General features: G+C 51.1%; 1 protein-coding gene across 2 annotated transcripts in view; it reads right to left on the reverse strand.

Annotated features, from left to right (window-relative positions):
* The window catches only part of lrp5 (low density lipoprotein receptor-related protein 5), a 50341-nt gene that overhangs the window by 15125 nt on the left and 12263 nt on the right, over positions 1 to 22953 (reverse strand). For both annotated transcript variants that reach the window (XM_077022331.1, XM_077022332.1), the window contains exons 4-8: positions 22251 to 22448; positions 20097 to 20293; positions 17916 to 18047; positions 13542 to 13938; positions 12810 to 12981 (exon numbers count right to left, since the gene is read on the reverse strand). In XM_077022331.1, the coding sequence (XP_076878446.1) occupies positions 12810 to 12981; positions 13542 to 13938; positions 17916 to 18047; positions 20097 to 20293; positions 22251 to 22448 (1096 nt within the window). The remainder of the gene's footprint in view (positions 1 to 12809; positions 12982 to 13541; positions 13939 to 17915; positions 18048 to 20096; positions 20294 to 22250; positions 22449 to 22953) is intronic.

The raw sequence follows: 22953 nt of genomic DNA on the forward strand, positions 1-22953 counted from the left end.
CAGGGGTGAGGAGAGAAGGAACCTGGGCAGCCCCCCATGTGGGTGAACGGTGAGGGTTTGGGTGGAGGGGAAGGTGGATGTGGGCTGGATGTGGGCTGGACTGGACATTTGATGATCTCCTCCTTGCTTCAGATCAAGGCTATGTATCACTGTTAGTGCTTCTTGATCTTAGTGCAGCATTCGACACAATTGATCATAGGATCTTGCTAGAAAGGTTAGAACGCTGGGTTGGAGTCTCTAGCACAGCCCTTTCATGGTTTTATTCTTACTTAACAAATCGCTATCAGTTTGTAGAGCTCAATAATATTCCATCCAAACGTACAATAGTTAAATATGGGGTCCCGCAAGGCTCCATCTTAGGACCACTATTATTTACATTATATATGCTACCATTGGGCACAGTTATAAACAAACATGGAGTCAATTTTCACTGCTATGCAGATGACACTCAACTTTACATATCAGCCAAACCTGATGACAAACTCAGTTTAGGAAAAATTGAGGCCTGTGTAAGAGATATTAAATGCTGGATGTCTCTAAACTTCCTCCAACTAAATGAGGACAAAACAGAAGTTCTCCTTGTGGGCCCTAAAGTCGCAAGACAAAAAATTCCAAATTTAATGCTTAATCTTGCAGACTATCCCATAACACCTGGCACAGTAGCCAAAAACCTAGGCGTCATACTCGACTCCGACCTATCATTTGATAAATACATAGATAATACTACTAGGATAGCATTTCTACATCTCCGCAACATTGCCAAATTAAGAAATGCATTATCACAGGATGATGCAGAAAAATTGGTGCACGCCTTTGTTAGCTCTAGATTAGACTACTGCAATTCACTACTGTCAGGATGTTCAAATAGGAATCTATATAAACTTCAAATAGTTCAAAATGCCGCAGCCAGAGTTCTGACCAGAACTAGAAAATTTCAGCATATTAGACCAGTCCTATCAGCCCTGCATTGGCTCCCAGTTAAATTTCGTATTGATTTTAAAATTCTATTATTAACATATAAAGCACTACACGGGCTTGCTCCTGAATACCTCCAGGAACTTATTTCCTACTATGAACCCCCACGTCAACTAAGATCACAGGGTGCTGGTCTTTTATTAGTTCCACAAATTAATAAGGTAACAGCAGGGGGAAGAGCCTTTTCTTATAAGGCCCCCCAGCTTTGGAACAACCTTCCAAAATGCGTCCGGGACTCTGACACAGTCACAATCTTTAAGTCTAGGTTGAAAACCCACCTATTTGGTTTAGCGTTTGATAATTAACATCCCCCCTTAGATAAAGGTACAGATCCAGGGGTTCATAGATGAAGGGTTTTATGGTAGACTGGGGCGCTGGTGCTGTCGTCCTGTCACTGCTCGTGGTCACTCAAGTTTGTTGACAGTGCAGTGGATGGATGCCATTGTCTCAGGATGCCCCCAAGCCTATGTTACCTTCTGGTTCTGCCTTTTTAGCTGTAATAGTTTAACTTAATGCCGGAGTTGCTGCCACACTCCAGAAATGTGTTTAATTTCATCTGTCCTGTATATGTCCTCATACCATGGACGTAGTTTTGATTTCATAAGTGGGGGGGACACAACCTGGGGTGGCGAACTGTTGAGCGGGGGGGGGTTGAATGAAAATTGTTGAGCGCTGTGAACAAAAATTGTTGAGCGGGGGGGGGGGGGGGGGGGGGGGGGAGCTCGGAGCTGCATGATCCTAGTGCTAGATTTGTCGCTATTTGGATATTGTTTTTTTAACCGTTAAAAAGTGGGGGGGACATGACTTCGTCGCTACTTAAATATTTGGTTTTAACTGTAAAAACTGGGGGGGACCAAAACCGGCTTTTGAAAAAGTGGGGGGGACATGTCCCCCCCGTCCCCCCCCAAAACTACGTCCGTGCCTCATACAGAGCTAATTTTCCCTGTTTTATTTTCTCCACATGGCTGCCCGCCTGCTCGAGGAAAAATGAGATGAGGAGAGACAAGCGAGTTATCCAGTGCCAGCCACCTACTGCCTGACCGGATAAGCCTACACCATGATGGACAATACTACATCTTTTCGTTTTCTTTATTTCTTTCTGTCTAAATTGTTGTTGTTGTCATGGTGACCGGTGTCAGCCAGAGGAGGATGGGTTCCCCCCCCTGAGTCTTGGTTCCTCTCAAGGTTTCTTCCTCATGCAAAAAACTAGGGAGTTTTTCCTTGCCACTGTCGCCCTTGGCTTGCTCACTGGGGGCTAGGACTCGGCACTTGTAAAGCTGCTTTGTGACAACAACTGTTGTAAAAAGTGCTATATAAATAAAATTTGATTGATTGATTGACTGCCGTATTTCTGAGTGCAGCCCCAGCCGGGTCTCCCCCAACCGTGCACACCACCTCCTCCTCTCATCACTGCGAACGAGGAAGGCGGACTCCAAAACACAGAGTCCGCCTCCTTATCTCCACTGCATGCTGCAGCAAAGGGGAGGGGCTGCAGGTGGTGGGCGGAGTCTGTCAGAGCATCCTGTATTCATGCTGGGGACAGGAAAACAAATCAAAACTAAACTAAACCAAAAAAAAAAAAAGCTACTTGGCACAGACACACATATCAATGGGGAGCGCCCGACACCTCACCTGCAGCTCGCTCCCGCATAGGTGTAGAGCATAGGGAGACGTTGGGAGACGTTGGGAGACATAAGGAGACATGCATTTTATCAGCAGTTTTGTTGGTTGTCAGAGGGATCAACTACTAGCAAGAAAGAAACAAGTTTGAAGCTTTTGCATGCACCTCCCACTGTGCTGTAAAATAGCAGCCAATATCTTGCAGAGGGGTGGGTCTGTTGAGAGAACCCCTCCCTCAGGAACAAGGAGGCCACGCCCACACATTCAAGCAACAATGGTGAGCAACAGCAAGCAAAAAGCATCAGATTTTTTCTCAAGTAAAATTAACGGTTCCAAAAACTCAAAAACAAGGTTAAATAATGTTGCCAATGACAACAGTGAAGAAATGTAATAAAGTTAGCATTCATTAAAACCGCTTCGTGCTTTGTGTGTAGCTGATGGCGGCCAGCCTAGCGAGGCCTGGAGATGTGGCACACATACAGATAAACAATCAAACACTTCCATCACTCACTGTACCTTCAACCTTCAGGAACAGGGTCTACACTGAATCATGGGAAATGAGCAAGAACGCCTCCCATTAAGATTGTCCATCATGCACCCTGTAGAGTGCAGCGTTGCCCATCAGCTGACCTGCCCTGGCAACTCGGCCAAGTGTGAGCTCACGCTCTGCTCTGGCGCCGCCCTGCTGGTTGATAAGAATCCATGAGAAACTTTCCTTTTCTTTTCTTTGTCATGTTCAGGTACGACTGGGGTCAGAAGAACTGGACTAGGGGTGAGGTGAAACTATGGCTGAGCACACACACACACACACACACACACACACACACACACCCACACACACACACACACACACCCACACACCCACACACACACACACACCCACACACACACACACACACCATACACACACCATACACACACACACACACACACACCATACACACACACACACACACACACACACACACACACACACACACACACACACACACCACACACACACCATACACACACACACACACACACACACACACACACACACACACACACACACAGACACACACACACACACACACACACACACACACACACACACACACACACACAGACACACACAGCTCTCAAAGAAGCACCCTCCCCCAATGTAACACAAACTAACAGCAAGACAAAAGAAGCCAAACTGAACTAAAGAGGAAATATTATCAGGAAACATCAACAGGAAACAAATAAAAAAAACACATTCAGTTCTGACATGTCCAGGCAGGGAGAAAGAGCTACACACCTCTGAACATGGGGTTTGGGAGAGAGAAACCAGCCAGTGTGATTTTTCCAGTATTGTAGCTGTACTCTACCCTGCTCAGTGCAGTGGTTGGGTGTGATTTTTCTAGTATTGTAGCAGTACTCTACCCTGCTCAGTGCTGTGGTTGGGTGTGATTTTTCTAGTATTGTAGCAGTACTCTACCCTGCTCAGTGCTGTGGTTGGGTGTGATTTTTCCGGTATTGTAGCTGTACTCTACCCTGCTCAGTGCAGTGGTTGGGTGTGATTTTTCTAGTATTGTAGCTGTACTCTACCCTGCTCAGTGCAGTGGTTGGGTGTGATTTTTCCAGTATTGTAGCTGTATGCTTCAGTCTGCTGTCAGCAGGAGTCTCTCCTCACTCACACCAACGCTGCTCATTTTAAAGGCACAATTAGACATGCTGATCTGTCCTGAAAGCTGCCTGCTCCTTCTTTCTTTCTGGCTGTCGTATTTTTCTTTCGGCAGAGAATTATGTGAGGAGAATATATTGTGAGAACCCTTTTCCTGACCAGAGGGCAGAACAAAACATGCAAGACAAAACCAACTAAAAGACTGATCTGCAAGCAAGACAAAAAGTCACAGGCTCCAGCTGCAGACAAGGCTTAAAGCCCCGCCCCAGCCCCGCCCCCACCCGGCTGGGGGCGGGGCTCTAACACTTGTCTGGAGAGCAAGGAGAGAGATGGAAAGAAAAAGGTGGTGGAATAAAAGAAGAGTGAGAGGTATAGAGAAAAGGGGAAGAGAATACGAAAGAATGACTGTGTGTGCATGTGTGTGGGACAGGGATTGTATGAGATTGACAGAGAGAGAGAGAGAGAGAGAGAGAGAGAGAGAGAGAGAGAGAGAGAGAAAGAGAGAGAGAGAGAGATAGAGAGAGCTGCAACACTCAAGCTTCTGAGAGTAACCGTAATGAAGTCTGAGCTCATCAGGTTGGAATTCCTGGCTGGCCTCAGTGAGTGAGGCCGGACGTCACAGCGCTCGCCTCCTGCACGGTGCTCCTGCATCAGCCTGACGACTCATTACCTCTACTGCTCCTACGACTACACGTGGAGAATCAGCCAATAGCAGAAGTAATTCAACATGGCCCAATAATACTACACATCAGAGGTCAAAAGGCCTACATTACAGCTTCACATGCACAAGACACTTGGCGCGGTCACACACACACACACACACACACACACACACACACACACACACACACACACACACACACACACACACACACACACACACACACACACACACACACACACACACACACACACACACACATCCCCATATGGACATTTCAGTTCCTTTCTCCTGTACCTGACAGATTTGATCAGATTCTCAGGGCCAGAAATACGTCCAGAGCTCTGATGTCTGACAGCTCACTCTTTATGGCTTTGTAACATCAGACGTTTTTTTGAGGTTTGGCTGCCGCTTCTGACGACCGCCGCCTGGCCTACAACTGATGTTATCGTTTCATCCGCCGCCTGCAACTGGACGGAAAACAGCTCTGCAGAGCTTCAAACAGCCCGATCGGCCTGCCGCATCCCCTACTTACCCCACACATGCCCTATCCACCCCTACTTACCCCACATATCCCCATATACACCCCTACTTACCCCACACATGCCCTATCCACCCCTACTTACCCCACATATCCCCATATACACCCCTACTCACCGCACACATGCCCTATCCACCCCTACTCACCCCACACATGCCCTATCCACCCCTACTCACCCCACACATGCCCTATCCACCCCTACTCACCCCACACATGCCCTATCCACCCATACTCACCCCACATATCCCCCTATCCACCCCTACTCACCCCATACATGCCCTATCCACCCGTACACATCCTCTATCCACCCATACTCACCCCACACATCCCCTATCCACCCATACTCACCCCACACATCCCCTATCCACCCCTACTCACCCCACACATGCCCTATCCACCCATACTCACCCCACACATCCCCTATCCACCCCTACTCACCCCACACATGACCTATCCACCCCTACTCACCCCACACATGCTTATATCCACCCCTACTCACCCCACACATCCCCCTATCCACCCCTACTCACCCCACACATGCCCTATCCACCCCTACTCACCCCACACATCCCCCTATCCACCCCTACTCACCCCACACATCCCCCTATCCACCCCTACTCACCCCACACATCCCATATCCACCCCTACTCACCCCACACATGCCCTATCCACCCCTACTCACCCCACACATCCCCCTATCCACCCCTACTCACCCCACACATGCCCATATCCACCCCTACTCACCCCACACATGCCCATATCCACCCCTACTCACCCCACACATCCCATATCCACCCCTACTCACCCCACACATCCCCCTATCCACCCCTACTCACCCCACACATCCCATATCCACCCCTACTCACCCCACACATGCCCTATCCACCCCTACTCACCCCACACATCCCCCTATCCACCCCTACTCACCCCACACATGCCCATATACACCCCTACACATCCACATATCCACCCCAATCACCCCACACATATGTACACTGCTCCCCTGTGGGGGCAGGATTAAGTAGTTCTCCCCTTCCACCTCCTAAGAGGATGAGCCACAAGTCTGCCACACACCCCTCCCAGATCTACTGCTTCCTGTTTAGCCCTTCAGTAAATATGCATGTAAATAAAATCTCAACATCCTGTGGGGCTCTAAATGATAACTGTCTGCTGCGCGACACACCCAAATTCTTGGACTGTGATGCATTTGTTTTGACAATGAGCAGTAAGACGAGAAGGACTCGGTCCAGCCAGACTGTCAAAAATTCGATATTCTGAGTATGTATAACCGCAGTGAGAAGGAACGACCTGTGCCAACACGCTCTTGAATGGCCCTCACAATACTGCAGCGTGGTTGTTCGGTCTGCCCTCACACTTCCTCTTCCTGCAGTCACATGGACCTGGAAAAATCCTCCACACTCTCCTGAAATTCCAGATGGGAGAAACTACACAGCACTCCAGGAAGCAACTGTTTCCATGGCCGCCAGCGACCGGCTGGAATAGCTTCATGGTTGCTGATCTCACCCACTGCAGGTGGAGGAGTGTGTAGGTGGAGTAGTGGAGTGTGCAGGTGGAGGAGAGGAGTGTGCAGGTGGAGGAGTGGAGTGTGTAGGTGGAGGAGTGGAGTGTGTGGGTGGAGGAGTGTGCAGGTGGATGAGTGGAGTGTGCAGGTGGAGGAGAAGAGTGTGCAGGTGGAGGAGAGGAGTGTGTAGGTGGAGGAGTGGAGTGTGTAGGTGGAGGAGTGGAATGTGTAGGTGGAGGAGTGGAGTGTGTGGGTGGAGGAGTGTGCAGGTGGATGAGTGGAGTGTGCAGGTGGAGGAGAAGAGTGTGTAGGTGGAGGAGTGGAGTGTGTAGGTGGAGGAGTGGAGTGTGTAGGTGGAGGAGTGGAGTGTGCAGGTGGAGGAGTGGAGTGTGCAGGTGGAGGAGTGGAGTGTGTAGGTGGAGGAGTGGAGTGTGTGGGTGGAGGAGTGTGCAGGTGGATGAGTGGAGTGTGCAGGTGGAGGAGAAGAGTGTGCAGGTGGAGGAGAGGAGTGTGTAGGTGGAGGAGTGGAGTGTGTAGGTGGAGGAGTGGAATGTGTAGGTGGAGGAGTGTGCAGGTGGAGGAGTGGAGTGTGCAGGTGGAGGAGAAGAGTGTGCAGGTGGAGAAGTGTGCAGGTGGAGGAGTGGAGTGTATAGGTGGAGGAGTGAAGTGTGTAGGTGGAGGAGTGGAGTGTGTAGGTGGAGGAGTGGAGTGTGTAGGTGGAGGAGTGGAGTGTGCAGGTGGAGGAGTGGAGTGTGCAGGTGGAGGAGTGGAGTGTGTAGGTGGAGGAGTGGAGTGTGTGGGTGGAGGAGTGTGCAGGTGGATGAGTGGAGTGTGCAGGTGGAGGAGAAGAGTGTGCAGGTGGAGGAGAGGAGTGTGTAGGTGGAGGAGTGGAGTGTGTAGGTGGAGGAGTGGAATGTGTAGGTGGAGGAGTGTGCAGGTGGAGGAGTGGAGTGTGCAGGTGGAGGAGAAGAGTGTGCAGGTGGAGAAGTGTGCAGGTGGAGGAGTGGAGTGTATAGGTGGAGGAGTGAAGTGTGTAGGTGGAGGAGTGGAGTGTGTAGGTGCTCTACCCTGGAAGCTGCGTGTGTTGGTGTAAATATGTAAATGTGAGGAGAGACAGATAGAGAGATAGACAGATAGAGAGATAGACAGAGAGAGAGATAGACAGAGAGAGAAAGTGAGTTTTGGCGGGGAGGGGGAGAAGTGGGAACACACTGTAAAAACACACACAGGTCCCTCTCACACAGGAAACCGGTTACAAGGTGCACCACAGCTTTGTAACGCAACACAAACACCACAGATCTGCCTCCCCACATCTCATTCTCCCTCAAGTGGAAATAAATGCAAAAACTCATCCACAAATCCATCACAAAGCCAGGAGAGGGAGCTGTCTCTAGATCGTTGGGAGACGGAGCTGTCTCCAGGGCCCTGGGAGACGGAGCTGTCTCTAGATCGTTGGGAGACGGAGCTGTCTCCAGGGCCCTGGGAGACGGAGCTGTCTCTAGATCGTTGGGAGACGGAGCTGTCTCCAGAGCCTCTGTTGCTTCCCAAATCACCCTCTTGCCTTCCCACTGGAAGTTGGGATCCGAGCTTGTTCCGTTCCTTTAACAACATTCCTGGCAGAACATGCCAGAGCTGCTGAACCTCGCTGGCCAAACAGGGCTGGAAAATATTATGAAAGTCAGGTGTTTTTTTTTCCACTGTAACTCAAGTCGAACTGGGTATCCGTGGAGATTGGAACATCAAAGTTTAAGACTTAACTGTGGAAAAGCAAGCAACAGCAACAAACTGTTACCAGGTTATTAAGTGCAGGGCAGTCTGGGTATTGACCTCACTCCTGGGGGCATTCGGCCCTGGTTTAATCAGGCGCTTAAAAAAAAATGGTTTTTGCCAGCACCTATGGAGTGCAGAACACAAAATAAGAGTCATGACTTTTATAGAGCACAGGAGTTATTCTCCTTACAGAAATGACTCAAACGCAGCAGTTTAGTCCTCTAGGAGTCTGTAGCAAATTCTATTAAAGTGATGAAGGAACTTGTGATAGACTTTACAGGTGAGGACTGGCACAGGATGTGCAGGTCCCTGTGGGTGAGCACTCTGTCCAGGAGCCAGAGAGAACCACGCCAAAGGGCCACCATTCATCCTGTCAGGACATACACCACCAGCACTAGGACCATGAAGCTCTGGGTGTTCTTCTGTGCGACAAATCACAGAAAAGGTTGCATACATGTTTTCTGGTCTTGCCCCCAAACTACACTCGTTCTAATAGTATTCCTCAAAACCACCACCAAAACACTAGGACCTCTACACCAGACATAGATACTATATAATTTCATTGTACTGATTTGTGGGCAGATTCCAGAAGACTGGAGGGATAAAGGCAAAAATTTAGTGAGAACTGTGTTGAATTATGAGAACTGTGTTGAATTATGAAAATTGTGTTGAATTATGAGAACTGTGTCGGCAGCCAGTAAATTGGAATGCTTGAGCCTTCAGAATGACGGTATTTCCCAAATCCAGAGAAGATGGAAGATGAAAATCAGAGATCGAACTGTGTGATCCTATACACCCCAGACCCCCCCCCCCTCCATGTAGAACGTATACCTGCACCTGTTTCTAATGATTCATTCCTTTACAAACCAAAAGGACGTCACTGCTGTTGCAGAGATGGCTTCTGTAAAAGGAGATATGAACACTCTCTTGCACACACATCACACCATGTAAATGCAGATACAGCCACATACAGTTTAAGATGTTTACACACGTTTGTCCAGACATGACAGACTGGTTCAGACTGGCGTTACGGGAGAGGCTACACAGACGGGCCGTGTGTAGCTGGACCTGAAGACCCAGGATCTTTGGACCAGTAGCCTAGACCCAGGATCTCCGGACCGGTACCCTACACCAGCTGCCCCAGTCCTGCTCTCGTTGAAAAGCTCTGAGGGCAGCCACAAAGGCCCCACCGTCAAATCAGCCGTTCTTATAGAGAAAGGCTTGTTGTTGCTGGAGAAATCCTGCACAAATTAAGTTTCACGCCTCCCGCTGGCGTGAAAGCCACAAGGGAGTAAAGCGGGACATCAGCGGGACGTCAGCGGGACGTCACAAAATAACAACAGCAGTACATTATTGATCCCTCTCACAGTCCTGCTCCTCACGGACATCCATCAGCACGGCCGAGCTGTCAGCCCCTCACCACCCTCAGCCATTCAGCCACAGGCTTTTGATGGTGTGTGGTGAAATGGCGGCGTAGCGACGGACCGCCACGCCACTTCAGACGTCTTTGTGGGCTGATAGCTGAATCACGGGGCTTCAGGAGAATCTGGTGAAAGGCTTCAGCGAGAAACCCCTCTGAGGAACAATACCGGGGACGAGATCAAAGACTGCAGGCTCATCTGAATCAAGAAGAACTTTTTTGATTTAAAGAAACCGACAAAAAGGGTGAAAAACAAAAACCACGGACATAACACACACAACATCGGAACAAACACGTCTGTTTCGTTTTTGTGTTTGTTTTTCTTACACAGCAAGCAGCCCAGTGAGACAGCCCCCCCCCCACCGGGCTTAGAAACAGAGATCTCGTGTGCTGTTCTGAGATCAGCTCAAGGCTAATCCGAGCTCAGCTCCAGGCTGTTCAGAGATCATGTCAACGTCCATGTCAACGTCCTCAGCAAGTAGAGGGGCCTCACTATAGCTTAGTCTAAAGCAGAATCTACGTAACCCTTCCCCAAAAGGGGGAAACACGCCAGACAGCACATCAGTTAGATGAGGTATCTCTCCCATCTCAGCACTGAAGCAAACAGAGAATGGGGTGGGGGGGGGGGGGATGCGGCAACTTCAGAGAGGTGGGTGGGGGGGCAAGACGGGGAAAAAAGAAGGAAAAAAAAGACCAAACAGGCATATAAAAGAGCACAATTCCCATATAAAAGAGCACAATTCCCATATAAAGAGCACAATTCCCATAGTGTTTAAGGGAAAGTCTCCAGCAGCAGGGCTAGTAACCTCGCCTCTTTACAGCCGTATGAGCCCCGAGATGAAAGAGTGACGTTTTTGGCCTGAATTCAAACGGCGTTCAGCAGCACATGTTCCAGAACGCCCCCCCCGTCTCAAACGCCAGCACCGAGGAAAAGGAATTTCAGGTGGTGGACCAGAAACACAAGCGTTCTTCACACACAGGTTTGGAAGGAAAGCTTCTGAGAGCAAGAATAACACACGCTCATAAACGGTGTGTTCCAGTGAAATCAAGGAGATAAAAAACAGTACAAAACAGTAAATGTGTCAGTAGGCCTGAAGTGTGGGACTCACAAACCAATACGCCACAACTCAACTTCAGCAGAGATGAAAAATGAACAGGAGAAATGCACTGAGCACTGAATGAATTCAACTTCACAATAAGAAGAAAATTCTTTTCAGAGAGGCCTGTCACCAGCTGAGGAGAAGAAAAAGAAAGGAGCAACAGAGAGAGGGAGAGAGGGAGGGAGAGAGGGGGAGGGGGAGTGGGAGAGAGGGAGAGGGGGGGGGGGCTCTAAATCTCTGTTTAGAAGCACTCAGGCAGCACACTGCCACATTCCACATGCCAGAAGGCACTTTTCAAAACTCCTCATTCAAGCCTTAACTTTGTTTTCAACTCACTGAAAAAAGTCCCAAGAACCCCCCCAGTCCAGAATCACCCAGCCCCCACCCACCCTATTCCACCCACCCCCACACTCCCTACTACTACAACAGCAGACATAGTGTGAAAACGTAACATGTATCCTGTCAGTGAGACTGGTGACTTGCTCTGGATGGTTGCTCTAGACTGTGCTCTGGTCACCAAAGGCAGATTGCCCAGCAATCTTAATGGTACCACCCACATCTCTACTACTATTTCCACCATAATGAGAGAATGGTGAGTGGTGCTCTCAACCATGCATACAGCCATCCAGACCCAGGTGGAGTTCATCCTGCTGGAGACAGCAGACCGTGAAGCAGGGTGTGGGTGCGGAAGTTCAAAAATGGTGGCTACCACCAACCCCAAGTGGCCACCAATGGGTGTCAGTAGCTGTAACTGGTGGGCTCTCTTGACGGCCCTCTATACGTCCAGATCAGCAGGACAGAGTGGGGTGGGGGCCAAACGTTGCCCTGGTCTCCACAGAGCTTCTCAGACAGCTCAGCCTCACGGCTGGAGCCACCTGCCCCCTCCCTCGCTGATCACCCCAGGCAGTGGGCTGTGTATGACACCACTACAGATACTGAAGGACAGAAGGACCCGTCCAGCAGCACAGCAGAGCTCTGGCCACAGCCAAAATAAAACTACAACACCTACAACCACAAAGACCACCACCCACAACCACACAAACTAGAACACACACAACAACTACAGCAATGAGGACATAGACCTGCCCAGGAACACACCCTCACAGACCTCAACAGCCCTGGTACGACAGACCTGACCCGGTCCACCAGCAGCACAACGGAACAACAGGAGCCAGAGAGGAACCCAGTTGTTCCACAGCTACAGGAACACGAACACAGTACCACAGAAGAGTGGCCAGTCTCCACACAGCAGGTACCCAGACGTCATCCTCACACATCCATTACCTCCGTGTGCTATAGCACAGAAACACACACAACACACCGTAACAACAGGCTCAAACATCACCTCAGACTACAATAAACGTTCCAATGTGATCAAACGTGATCCATCATGTGGAAATTCTCACGCGGTGAGGAACCTGCAGTGTCCTGGAGGAGGTGGAGAACCTCCTCTGTGCAGGAACGGACCTATGAATCCATCTACAGGAAGCAGGAAGAGCGCATCCCTGCCTCCCGTCCCAACTCATCACCCGGGCCGCTCCGACCCACTCACCTCGATCTTGTCCGTTTTGGCGTCGCCCCAGTACAGCTTTCCCGCGGCGTGATCCAAGGCCAGGCCGTTGGGCCAGCCCAGGGAGGAGTTCACCAGCACCGTCCGCTCCGAACCATCCAGACCGGCCCGCTCGATTTTGGGCCTCTCGCCCCAGTCCGTCCAGTACATGTAGCTGCAGAGACAGTCGGGGGGACGACGACGACTCAGTCTCATAGCACCGCAATTATGGCAAAACCGGAACTAATACGCAGAAATATTTGAATACAGTAGGACTGGCGTGTTGGTGAAGAGGTGTGTAATGGGATGTGTGAAGCAGGGTGTTAAGCAGAGGTTAAACCCCGGGACGCTCGGAGGGACCGAGCTGCGGTGACCCCCACGGCGGTGACCCCCACAGCGGCTGGCATGTGCTCTACTCGAAACTACACCGCTGTTTTTTTAATAAAAATGTCAAATTTTAATAAAAAATCTTCAAAGCTTAATTCATAATCAAAAGCTTATATCCAAGCCTTATATATTAAAGCCAAGTGTGTGTTGGGCATTCGGATTATTTACAGAACACTTGTTTTACACAGAATGCTTTTCTGGTGTCCAGTGTCGTTGTCCATACTAGAGTCATCCTGGTGCAAAAGAAAATGACGTTTGAAGATGTGTAGACCCCCCCCTCCCCATTGTTCCCCTGTAAGGACTCTCCAACCGAAAGGATGGAGGTAGCAGGTGTGTGTGAGCACCCACCCGTTGATGGGGTCCAGCACTATGGCCCGGGGCTCGTTCAGCCTCTCGGAGATCAGGATGCGCCTGGATGTGCCGTTGAGTCGGGTCACCTCGATGCGGTCGGTGCCCGTGTCCGTCCAGTACAGGTTCCGTGCCACCCAGTCCACTGCTATGCCATCGGGGTGATTGATCTCCGTGGTGATGAGCGTCTGGGCGTCGCTGCCGTCTAGACGAGCCCGCCTTATCGCCTTGACCTCGTCGTCCGTCCAGTAGACGTAACCGTCCACGGGGTCGTAGTCAATGGCGATGGCATGGCGGATGTCGCTGACCTGCAGGACGATGTCTGTGAAGTCAGGGAGGTCCAGGGAGATCCGTCGAAGGTCGGTCCGGCGAGCCAGTAACAGAACCTGCTCTGCCCCTGAGAGACAGGACAGCGGGACGGAGAGGGAGGGGGAGGGGGGAGAGTTCAGGTTCAGCTGTGTGTTCAGGTCTCAACTCTGTGTTTAGGTCTCAGCTACAACGCACAATTAAACCCCATGTTCCTCATAATACCTCAGCTGGGATGAGAAGCTGCAAGCTGTATTAAACCATAATGACCAGCAGCTAAGATATTCTGTATGCATCACTACCGTAACAGCACCATTAGTAACAGAACATGGAGGTGGCGGGTTTAGGAGGAGAACCACTTAGAGGCTAGTTTTCCCCTCTAAACTCCCCAAAGGCAGACAGTGGATACGAGACAAATCGCTGCACTAGTGCACGACCGGTTCTGGCTCTGCTCAAACAAACTCAGATTTGAGTCAAGGCAAGTCATGTGATCATTAACAGATGGTTGACTCAGGGGTGCAGGGCAGTGCTGTAGTCCAGCAGGACAGAGTGGAGAAACCAGCGTGTGCTCAAAGCCATCAGACACAGGCCCCTCATTTAGATGTGCTGTGTTCAGTGAGGCAGAGCTGAAGCCCCCACCCCCCCCGCACCACCCACCTCACCACCCACCTCACCACCCCCCTGCAGTTCTCAGCACTGACACCAATCAGAGGTGACAGGAGACTGCGCCTTTATTTCAGCCGTCAGGGCGCAGCGGCGATTTAATTTGCCCTCCTCTCCGCGTCCCGCTTCTTCAAAGCAAAGTGGTCTCCAGGAAAAAAAAAAACTACAACAAATGTCTTCAATTTAGCCGTCGGAGTTAAAAGAAAGAAGGCGGTGGACGTTTACGCTAATCCCTCCTCGCACTCCACCGTGCCGTCACTAATCAGATGCCTACACAACCAGGCACAGTGGAGTCTTCCCCCTTTGGATCTGGACACGACAGGAGGCTCTCCTCCCCCTGTGGGGGGGGATTATGGTAGAGCCTTCATCAGCACTGTCATCCTCCTCCTCCATTCTGTGGTGCACCTCCCAGTCCCACACTCGGACCTCTGCAGTGACGACTCTATTAGGACTCCACGCATTGTTCTACCGCCTGGGAACACACCGCCTCCAATCTGGGGGGGTTATAAATTCAAGTCGCAGTGCAGGGAAGTAAAGGGGGGGGGGGGGGGGGGGGGTTTAATGGGCACTGAGGGGGGACACAATGCCACACTCTGTCTCTCTGTCTCTGAACGTTTGTTGGAAGAAAAACATGACCTTTATTCTCACCCCCACCCACCACCCACCATTACCCATAATCACCCTCCACCTCCACCAGTACCCACACTCACCTCCACCCACCCACCATCCACCCAGCACACCCACCCACCATCCACACTCACCCCCACCCACCATCCACCCAGCACACCCACCCACCATCCACACTCACCCCCACCCACCATCCACACTCACCCCCACCCACCATCCACACTCACCCCCACCCACCATCCACCCAGTACACCCACCAACCATCCACACTCACCCCCACCCACCATCCACCCAATACACCCACCCACCATCCACACTCACCCCCACCCACCCACCATCCACCCAGTACACCCACCCACCATCCACCCAGTACACCCACCATCCACACTCACCCCCACCCACCATCCACCCAGAACAAACGTTCAGCCCCCACCCACCATCTGCCAGAACAAGCAGAAGAACAATAACTGATGTGACATTCCTGAGTGGAGGGAGCTGAACACTCCTGAACACCAAGAGTCCTTCACACTCCTGAACACCAAGAGTCCTTCACACTCCTGAACACCAAGAGTCCTTCACACTCCTGAACACCAAGAGTCCTTCACACTCCTGAACACCAAGAGTTCTTCACACTCCTGAACACCAAGAGTCCTTCACACTCCTGAACACCAAGAGTTCTTCACACTCCTGAACACCAAGAGTTCTTCACACTCCTGAACACCAAGAGTCCTTCACACTCCTGAACACCAAGAGTCCTTCACACTCCTGAACACCAAGAGTCATTCACACTCCTGAACACCAAGAGTTCTTCACACTCCTGAACACCAAGAGTTCTTCACACTCCTGAACACCAAGAGTCCTTCACACTCCTGAACACCAAGAGTCCTTCACACTCCTGAACACCAAGAGTTCTTCACACTCCTGAACACCAAGAGTTCTTCACACTCCTGAACACCAAGAGTCCTTCACACTCCTGAACACCAAGAGTCCTTCACACTCCTGAACACCAAGAGTCCTTCACACTCCTGAACACCAAGAGTCCTTCACACTCCTGAACACCAAGAGTCCTTCACACTCCTGAACACTTTTCTGCTTCCATTCTGAGTGCCATCACATACAAACGCAGACGCTTGCGTAGCTGGAGAAGAAGGCCAGCGTGCTGCGGGACATAAAGGCCCCAGAGCAACTCAAACAAACAGGCCCAGGGCACGGCCGCTGGACACACAGACTCCGACAGAGCTGCCCAGGTGTGGTCCTCTCTGCGTGGAGGGGGGGGGGGGGGCACAACTCTGGGCCGTGGTAAATAAACACCGCCCCAGCACCACTGGGGGGCGCTCTCTGGGGAGGGGGCAGGAGGGCTAAAATGCTGAAGTCTGCTTCATGGTCGACATGAACATGAAGCGACCGTCTGTCAGGGGTGGGTGTGTGTCTGTATGTGCGTGCGTGTGTATCTGCACGTCAACACCCTGCAGAACACCAGCCAGTTCCAAAAACACACGATGGATCAACCACCACTAATAAACAATGGCAATGATATCACGGTAAACGGAAGACAACAACAGACCTGCCCACAGACCTGCCCACATCGGCCTCATCAGAGACGATGACTCACACAACCGCTCCATTCTTTTTACTTTACACTACCGCTCCATTCTTTTTACTTTACACTACCGCTCCATTCTTTTTACTTTACACTACCGCTCCATTCTTTTTACTTTACACTACCGCTCCATTCTTTTTACTTTAAACTGCTAGACTCTTCTTCTGTGGTGATAAAGCCTGTGTCAAAATCAAACATCACCTCTGGAATTACGCAAATGTGTGTGGGGCTGAAGGGCGTTTGGTACAGGGTGTGGGGCTTAGGGGTGTTGAGTGTGGGGCTGAGAGGCGTTGGGCTGAGGGGCGTTGGGCTGAGGGGCGTTGGGTGTGGGGCTGAGGGGTGTTGGGTGTGGGGCGTTGGGTACGGGGTGTGGGGCTGAGGGGTGTTGTGTGTAGGGCTGAGGGGCGTGGGGCTGAGGGGTGTTGTGTGAGGTGCGTGGGGCTGAGGGGTGTTGAGTGTGGGGTTGAGGGGTGTTGAGTGTGGGGTGTTGGGTGTGGGGCTGAGGGGTGTTGTGTGAGGTGCGTGGGGCTGAGGGGTGTTGAGTGTGGGGTTGAGGGGCGTGGGGCTGAGAGGTGTTGTGTGAGGTGCGTGGGGCTGAGGGATGTTGGGTACGGGGCTGAGGGGTGTTGAGTGTGGGGCTGAGGGGTGTTGTGTGAGGTGCGTGGGGCTGAGGGGTGTTGAGTGTGGGGCTGAGGGGTGTTGTGTGAGGTGCGTGGGGCTGAGAGGTGTTGTGTGAGGTGCGTGGGGCTGAGGGATGTTGGGTACGGGGCTGAGGGGTGTTGAGTGTGGGGCTGAGGGGTGTTGTGTGAGGTGCGTGGGGCTGAGGGATGTTGAGTGTGGGGTTGAGAGGTGTTGAGTGTGGGGTTGAGGGGTGTTGAGTGTGGGGTTGAGGGGTGTTGAGTGTGGGGTTGAGGGGTGTTGAGTGTGGGGCTGAGGGGTGTTGTGTGAGGTGCGTGGGGTTGAGAGGTGTTGAGTGTGGGGCTGAGGGGTGTTGAGTGTGGGGTTGAGGGGTGTTGAGTGTGGGGTTGAGGGGTGTTGAGTGTGGGGTTGAGGGGTGTTGAGTGTGGGGTTGAGGGGTGTTGAGTGTGGGGCTGAGGGGTGTTGTGTGAGGTGCGTGGGGCTGAGGGGTGTTGAGTGTGGGGTTGAGAGGTGTTGAGTGTGGGGCTGAGGGGCCTCACCTGGCCGGCAGGTCTTGCCGTCCTGGCGGAGTCTGACCCCTGTGGGACAGGCGCAGCTGTAGAAGGGCGGGGAGGGCGACAGCAGACACAGGTGGGAACAGCCGCCGTTGGCGTCACTGCAGGGAGTTTGGACTGTGGGAGGAGACACAGACACACCACACAGAACTGGTTAGCAATGAAACTCCCCTTCAACCACTCACACTGGAACAGTCATTTGACACGCAAACGTGTAAACATAAATACAAACATGCAAACGAGTGCACAAAAACACAAAAGCGTAGGGCAATAAAACAGCGAAGGTCTTTGTGGTCACGGAGACATCCGGATTCCACGACCACCGCTTATTTCAGCAAGAGCCAATAAGCACATTTCTCAGTCACTCTGAACTTCATGAATGCGGTGTTGTGCAAGCATGTGTTGAAATGCTCAGACAGCGTCTAGACTACGAGGCTCAACCCTGCAGGGTCTCCGTTACCCGCGGGCAGAGCGGTGGGCTGGGCAGAGGCTGCTGTTCGTACGCAGAACCGGGGCAGCAGGCCAAAGAGCTGGACTCACTTCACACGACTGAAGACATGCAGCGGTGGCTTAAGCAGGTGGGACACACAGGGTGGACACACACGTACACACGTCTGTTCTTTCCGAGGTGTAAATGCGAGTCTACATAATTTAATACTACATAAATTACTACGTTGGTACAGTAGATCTTCTGCGACCCCAAGATGAGCGACGTCATCTGACCGTCAGCGTCGTGGCTTTACCAGGGGGGGTGGACTGAACGATCTCGTCTCTACAGAATCTTCACTCAGCGCAGTGGAGGAGGCAGAATCCAAACCCCTGCAGCAAGCTAAAGTTTTTGACCCTGGTATTTCTAAAACCATGTGTAGCCATGTGTGTGCACGCACGCTCAAACATGTGCTGTCAGATTAGTGGGGTTTGACTACTGGGACAAGGTTCAAGGTTACATCAGAAAATCAGAATTAGTGCATTCGTAAGAGAAAATCTAATGAAAGCACAGAGTCTGTGGATATGTGAGAACAAATACAGTTATGAAGGCAGAACGTTGTTTTCTATTACTGTGGGGCCCAGATTTACAACTGAACTCAGGTCAGCTCTCCTAATCTTAAACCTCTTATGAAACCATTTCATGTGTCTTATGGCGCTGGTGCCTTATACCAAACAATTAACCATTGCTACTTTTACTCCGTTACACTGAGTAGTCTGCTTAAATACACACACATGCACGCACACACACACAGACACACACACACACAGTCTACCCTGTGTCTCTGCCGAGTCTTGAGTGTTTATTTGTTCAAGACTCAAACATTTCTCCCTGGACTGCCTCATTCATCTGCACCACTGCAGGTGTTGAAAGGCCCTGACATCCCAGAGAGACATGCACAGCAGTGTAGGGAGACCGTCCGCCTCACCACACACACACACACACACACACACACACACACACACACACACACACACACACACCCCAAACTGAGACATGCACAGCAGTGTAGGGAGACCGTCCGCCTCACCACACACACACACACACACACACACACCCCAATAACTGAGACATGCACATCAATGTAGGGAGACCATCCACCCCACTACACACACACACACACACACACACACACACACACACACACACACACACACACACACACACCAAACTGAGACATGCACAGCAGTGTAGGGGGACCGTCCACCCCACTACACACACACACACACACACACACACACATACACACATACACACATACACACATACACACAGCAGGGTAGAGTGGCCGGCCGCCCCGACACACACACTGGAGACATGTTTTCACCACGAGGGCAATAATCTCACACACCTCCTGCCATGCACCTGTCTGTCTCTCGCCTGTCTGTCTCTCGCCTGTCTGTCTCAGTCTACAGAAATCTGCGTCCAGCCTCAGTCGACTGCAGTGCACAGAAAACTAGACTGACCGGGAGATGCTAAATTAGCAGCAAGTGAAAACCATTAGCCACGCTGAAGCAACGTGTGACAAAAAATTATTCACAATCGGATGAAATAAAAGGTTCGCTCTCTGGGTTCTTGTGTGTGTGTGTGTGTGTGTGTGTGTGTGTGTGTGTGTGTGTGTGTGTGTGTGTGTGTGTGTGTGTGTGTGTGTGTGTGTGTGTGTGTGTACATGGACTTACTGTAGGGCTGTCTTTCCTCTCCCAGCACCTGGATGTCCATTGGTGAGTATATCCCCCCCAGCACCTCCCTCCTGCTGTTCCCCGAGTGCTTGTTACAGGCGTGGATGGAGCGGGTCTGCCAGTCTGTCCAGTACAGAGTCTCATCGAAGAGAGTGAGGGCGAAGGGGTGGGTCAGGGTGCCCTCCACCACGGTTTCTCTACACACACACACAGACGCACACACACCACACATACACACACACTTTAGTTTACTCCACAGTTAATCCCAAATTTCTACTTTGCTCAGATGCTGGAGTATTGGTTGCATGTCCATCACACAGCTGAGCACTGGCGGTAAGAGCAGACGGACAGTGGCTTTCGCCGAGGACGTCATAACCCTCAAGGACCGCTAAGCCCACCTGTCTCCAAGAGGGGAAACTAAACCAATCAGAGCTGTCGGCAGTGTGCGGTGCTATAGCTGCTGTGCGGTGAGTGCTAGCCTCAGTACACCAAAGCACAGTTGTTCTCAGAGAGAGAGGAAGAGAGAGAGAGAGAGAGAGAGAGAGAGAGAGAGAGAGAGAGAATGACTTCATCCACCCACACAGCACCATCAGAACACACAAGTTTCCACGCTGCACATGGATCACCTGAATCAGAACCGGGGCCATCCAGAACCCTAACAGCAGTTGCCCAGGACTGGCACTGGTTCACGGGGTCTCTGGGTCATGGGGTGGGGGGTGCGGGTGGGTGATGGAGGTCACACTATTTGCAGCCTTCTGGCAGGCCCCTGGTGTTTAACAGCGTATGAAGACCCTGGCCGTGCTGACGGAGGTGCGTAATTACACCCAGACTCTCGCAGGTTTTGGCGTTGGCGGCCTGCATGTCCACGGCGGCCTCGTTTGAAGTAGGAACACTGTAAACTCCGCCATTAATCAGAGGCGTCCCGAAGCCAGACATGAAAGCCCGCCAGTCTTGCTTTGTTATGCTGTGTTTTAACAACAACAGAAGGTAAGTGTTTCCAGGAGTCCTGATGCTGCAGAGAACACACAGGAACCGCAGGACGGCCAGGCGGCAGGAGACCTGTAGATGCTCAGCGCCATGACAGGAAGCTCGGTGTAATGTCCCCAGACATCACTCTCACATTCAGCCGTAAAACAGCCACTAGTAATGCGGCCCCTTCGGTCCCAGAGGTCTGTTTCACAGCTCAACCTATCAGAGCCAAAGCTTTGGTTATTTATGAATAGAGTCCCTCGCACATCTGAGAAAGTGTTTAAAAAGTCCCAGCAAATCTGCAAGTGAGAAACGCATAGCAGGTTCTGTTAGGGCCCATGATCTGAGCCTCACATAGTCTCTCTCTCTCTCTCTCTCTCTCTCTCTCTCACACACACACACACACACACACACACACACACACACACACACACACACCCCATGGGGCCAACTTCCTGAATGCCCCTGGACTCTCAGTTGATTTCTAGACAACTTGGTTTCACTTGCAGAAACATCCACGCTAAAAAACAGAAATAAAATACGTGAATTTTGTTTTAAAATACGTATGAATTCTGATACAAGTCACATACTTAGAAATCTAATCTATTATATCAATATAATATGATATTTTTGTTCTTATAGTCTAGCTGAAGCCAGGCCCCCTCAGGATTATCTTAATCCCTTTCAGGCCTGTACAAAAGCCCTCAAGGAGTGACTTGCAGACGAGCAAACATCTCTCTGCTACAGAGTCCATATTAAACTCCACACACACAATGGGGAGCAGACACCTTTTCCCCGGGGGTGGGGGAAAATCCTACCCATAATGCCGAGCAGGTCAGATGACGGCGCTTTGTGGCATGCACAACTCTAGTTCAGCCAGAGAGTCTGGAAGCGTGTGGGGGTGCGGACTGTTTACACTGGGGCCTGTCAAAGGCCTGCTGTCCACACTGGACCATTTAACTTCCTAAAGGTCATCAGGATGAAACATACAGCCAATCACACTGAGGGAGGGCGAGATAGAGAGAGAGAGAGAGAGAGAGAGAGACTAGGAAAAGGGAACAGATGAGAGACGCTGGAGAGTGGTTAAGGTGTGTGTGTGTGTGTGTGTGTGTGTTAGGATTAGTTGTAAGCACTGTATTACACTCCACAAAGTGTGTGTGTTTTTGCATGCGTGTGCTAACTGACCGTGACGTGCCATCCAGGTTTGCTCTGTGGATGAAGCTGAGTTTGGCGTCGGCCCAGTACAGTTTCTGTTCATCCAGGTCGATTGTCAGGCCATTGGGCCAATAGATGTCCTGCTCCACAATGACCCTGCGGCTGCTGCCGTCCATGCCCGCCCTCTCGATACGTGGCTCCTCCCCCCAGTCTGTCCAGTACATGTACCTAAACAAAGGCATGTGTCAATTACACATCTGGTTCTCGTACTAACACACACACACACACACACACACACACACGCACGCACGCACGCACATATAAACATGGATAAACACACGCACAAGCATTTGCATATAAACATGTATAAACATACACACACATATATACACAAACACACACCAGCATGAGCATATAAATACACACATACATACACGCACACACACTGAGAAAGACCGCTTTTGAAGTCTGCGCCATGGTGCGTGGAGTGTGTAGTGGAAGGCGTGTATAACACGGATCTCCCAGACAGACTAAACAACAGCAGAGCTTTCAAAGGCCCAAGAGACTTTAAAAGCAAGACCTACCAGCACCAGTCCTCACCTAAGTTATTACACTTATGGACAGACACACACAGACACACACACACACACACACACACACACACACACACACACACGGTACATGATAGAAATCTTTTGGCTGGGAGTCAAACCGTTCTGGTTTTTGCTAGGAA

Source organism: Brachyhypopomus gauderio, chromosome 11 (assembly GCF_052324685.1).
Source record: "Brachyhypopomus gauderio isolate BG-103 chromosome 11, BGAUD_0.2, whole genome shotgun sequence".
NCBI lineage: Eukaryota > Metazoa > Chordata > Actinopteri > Gymnotiformes > Hypopomidae > Brachyhypopomus > Brachyhypopomus gauderio.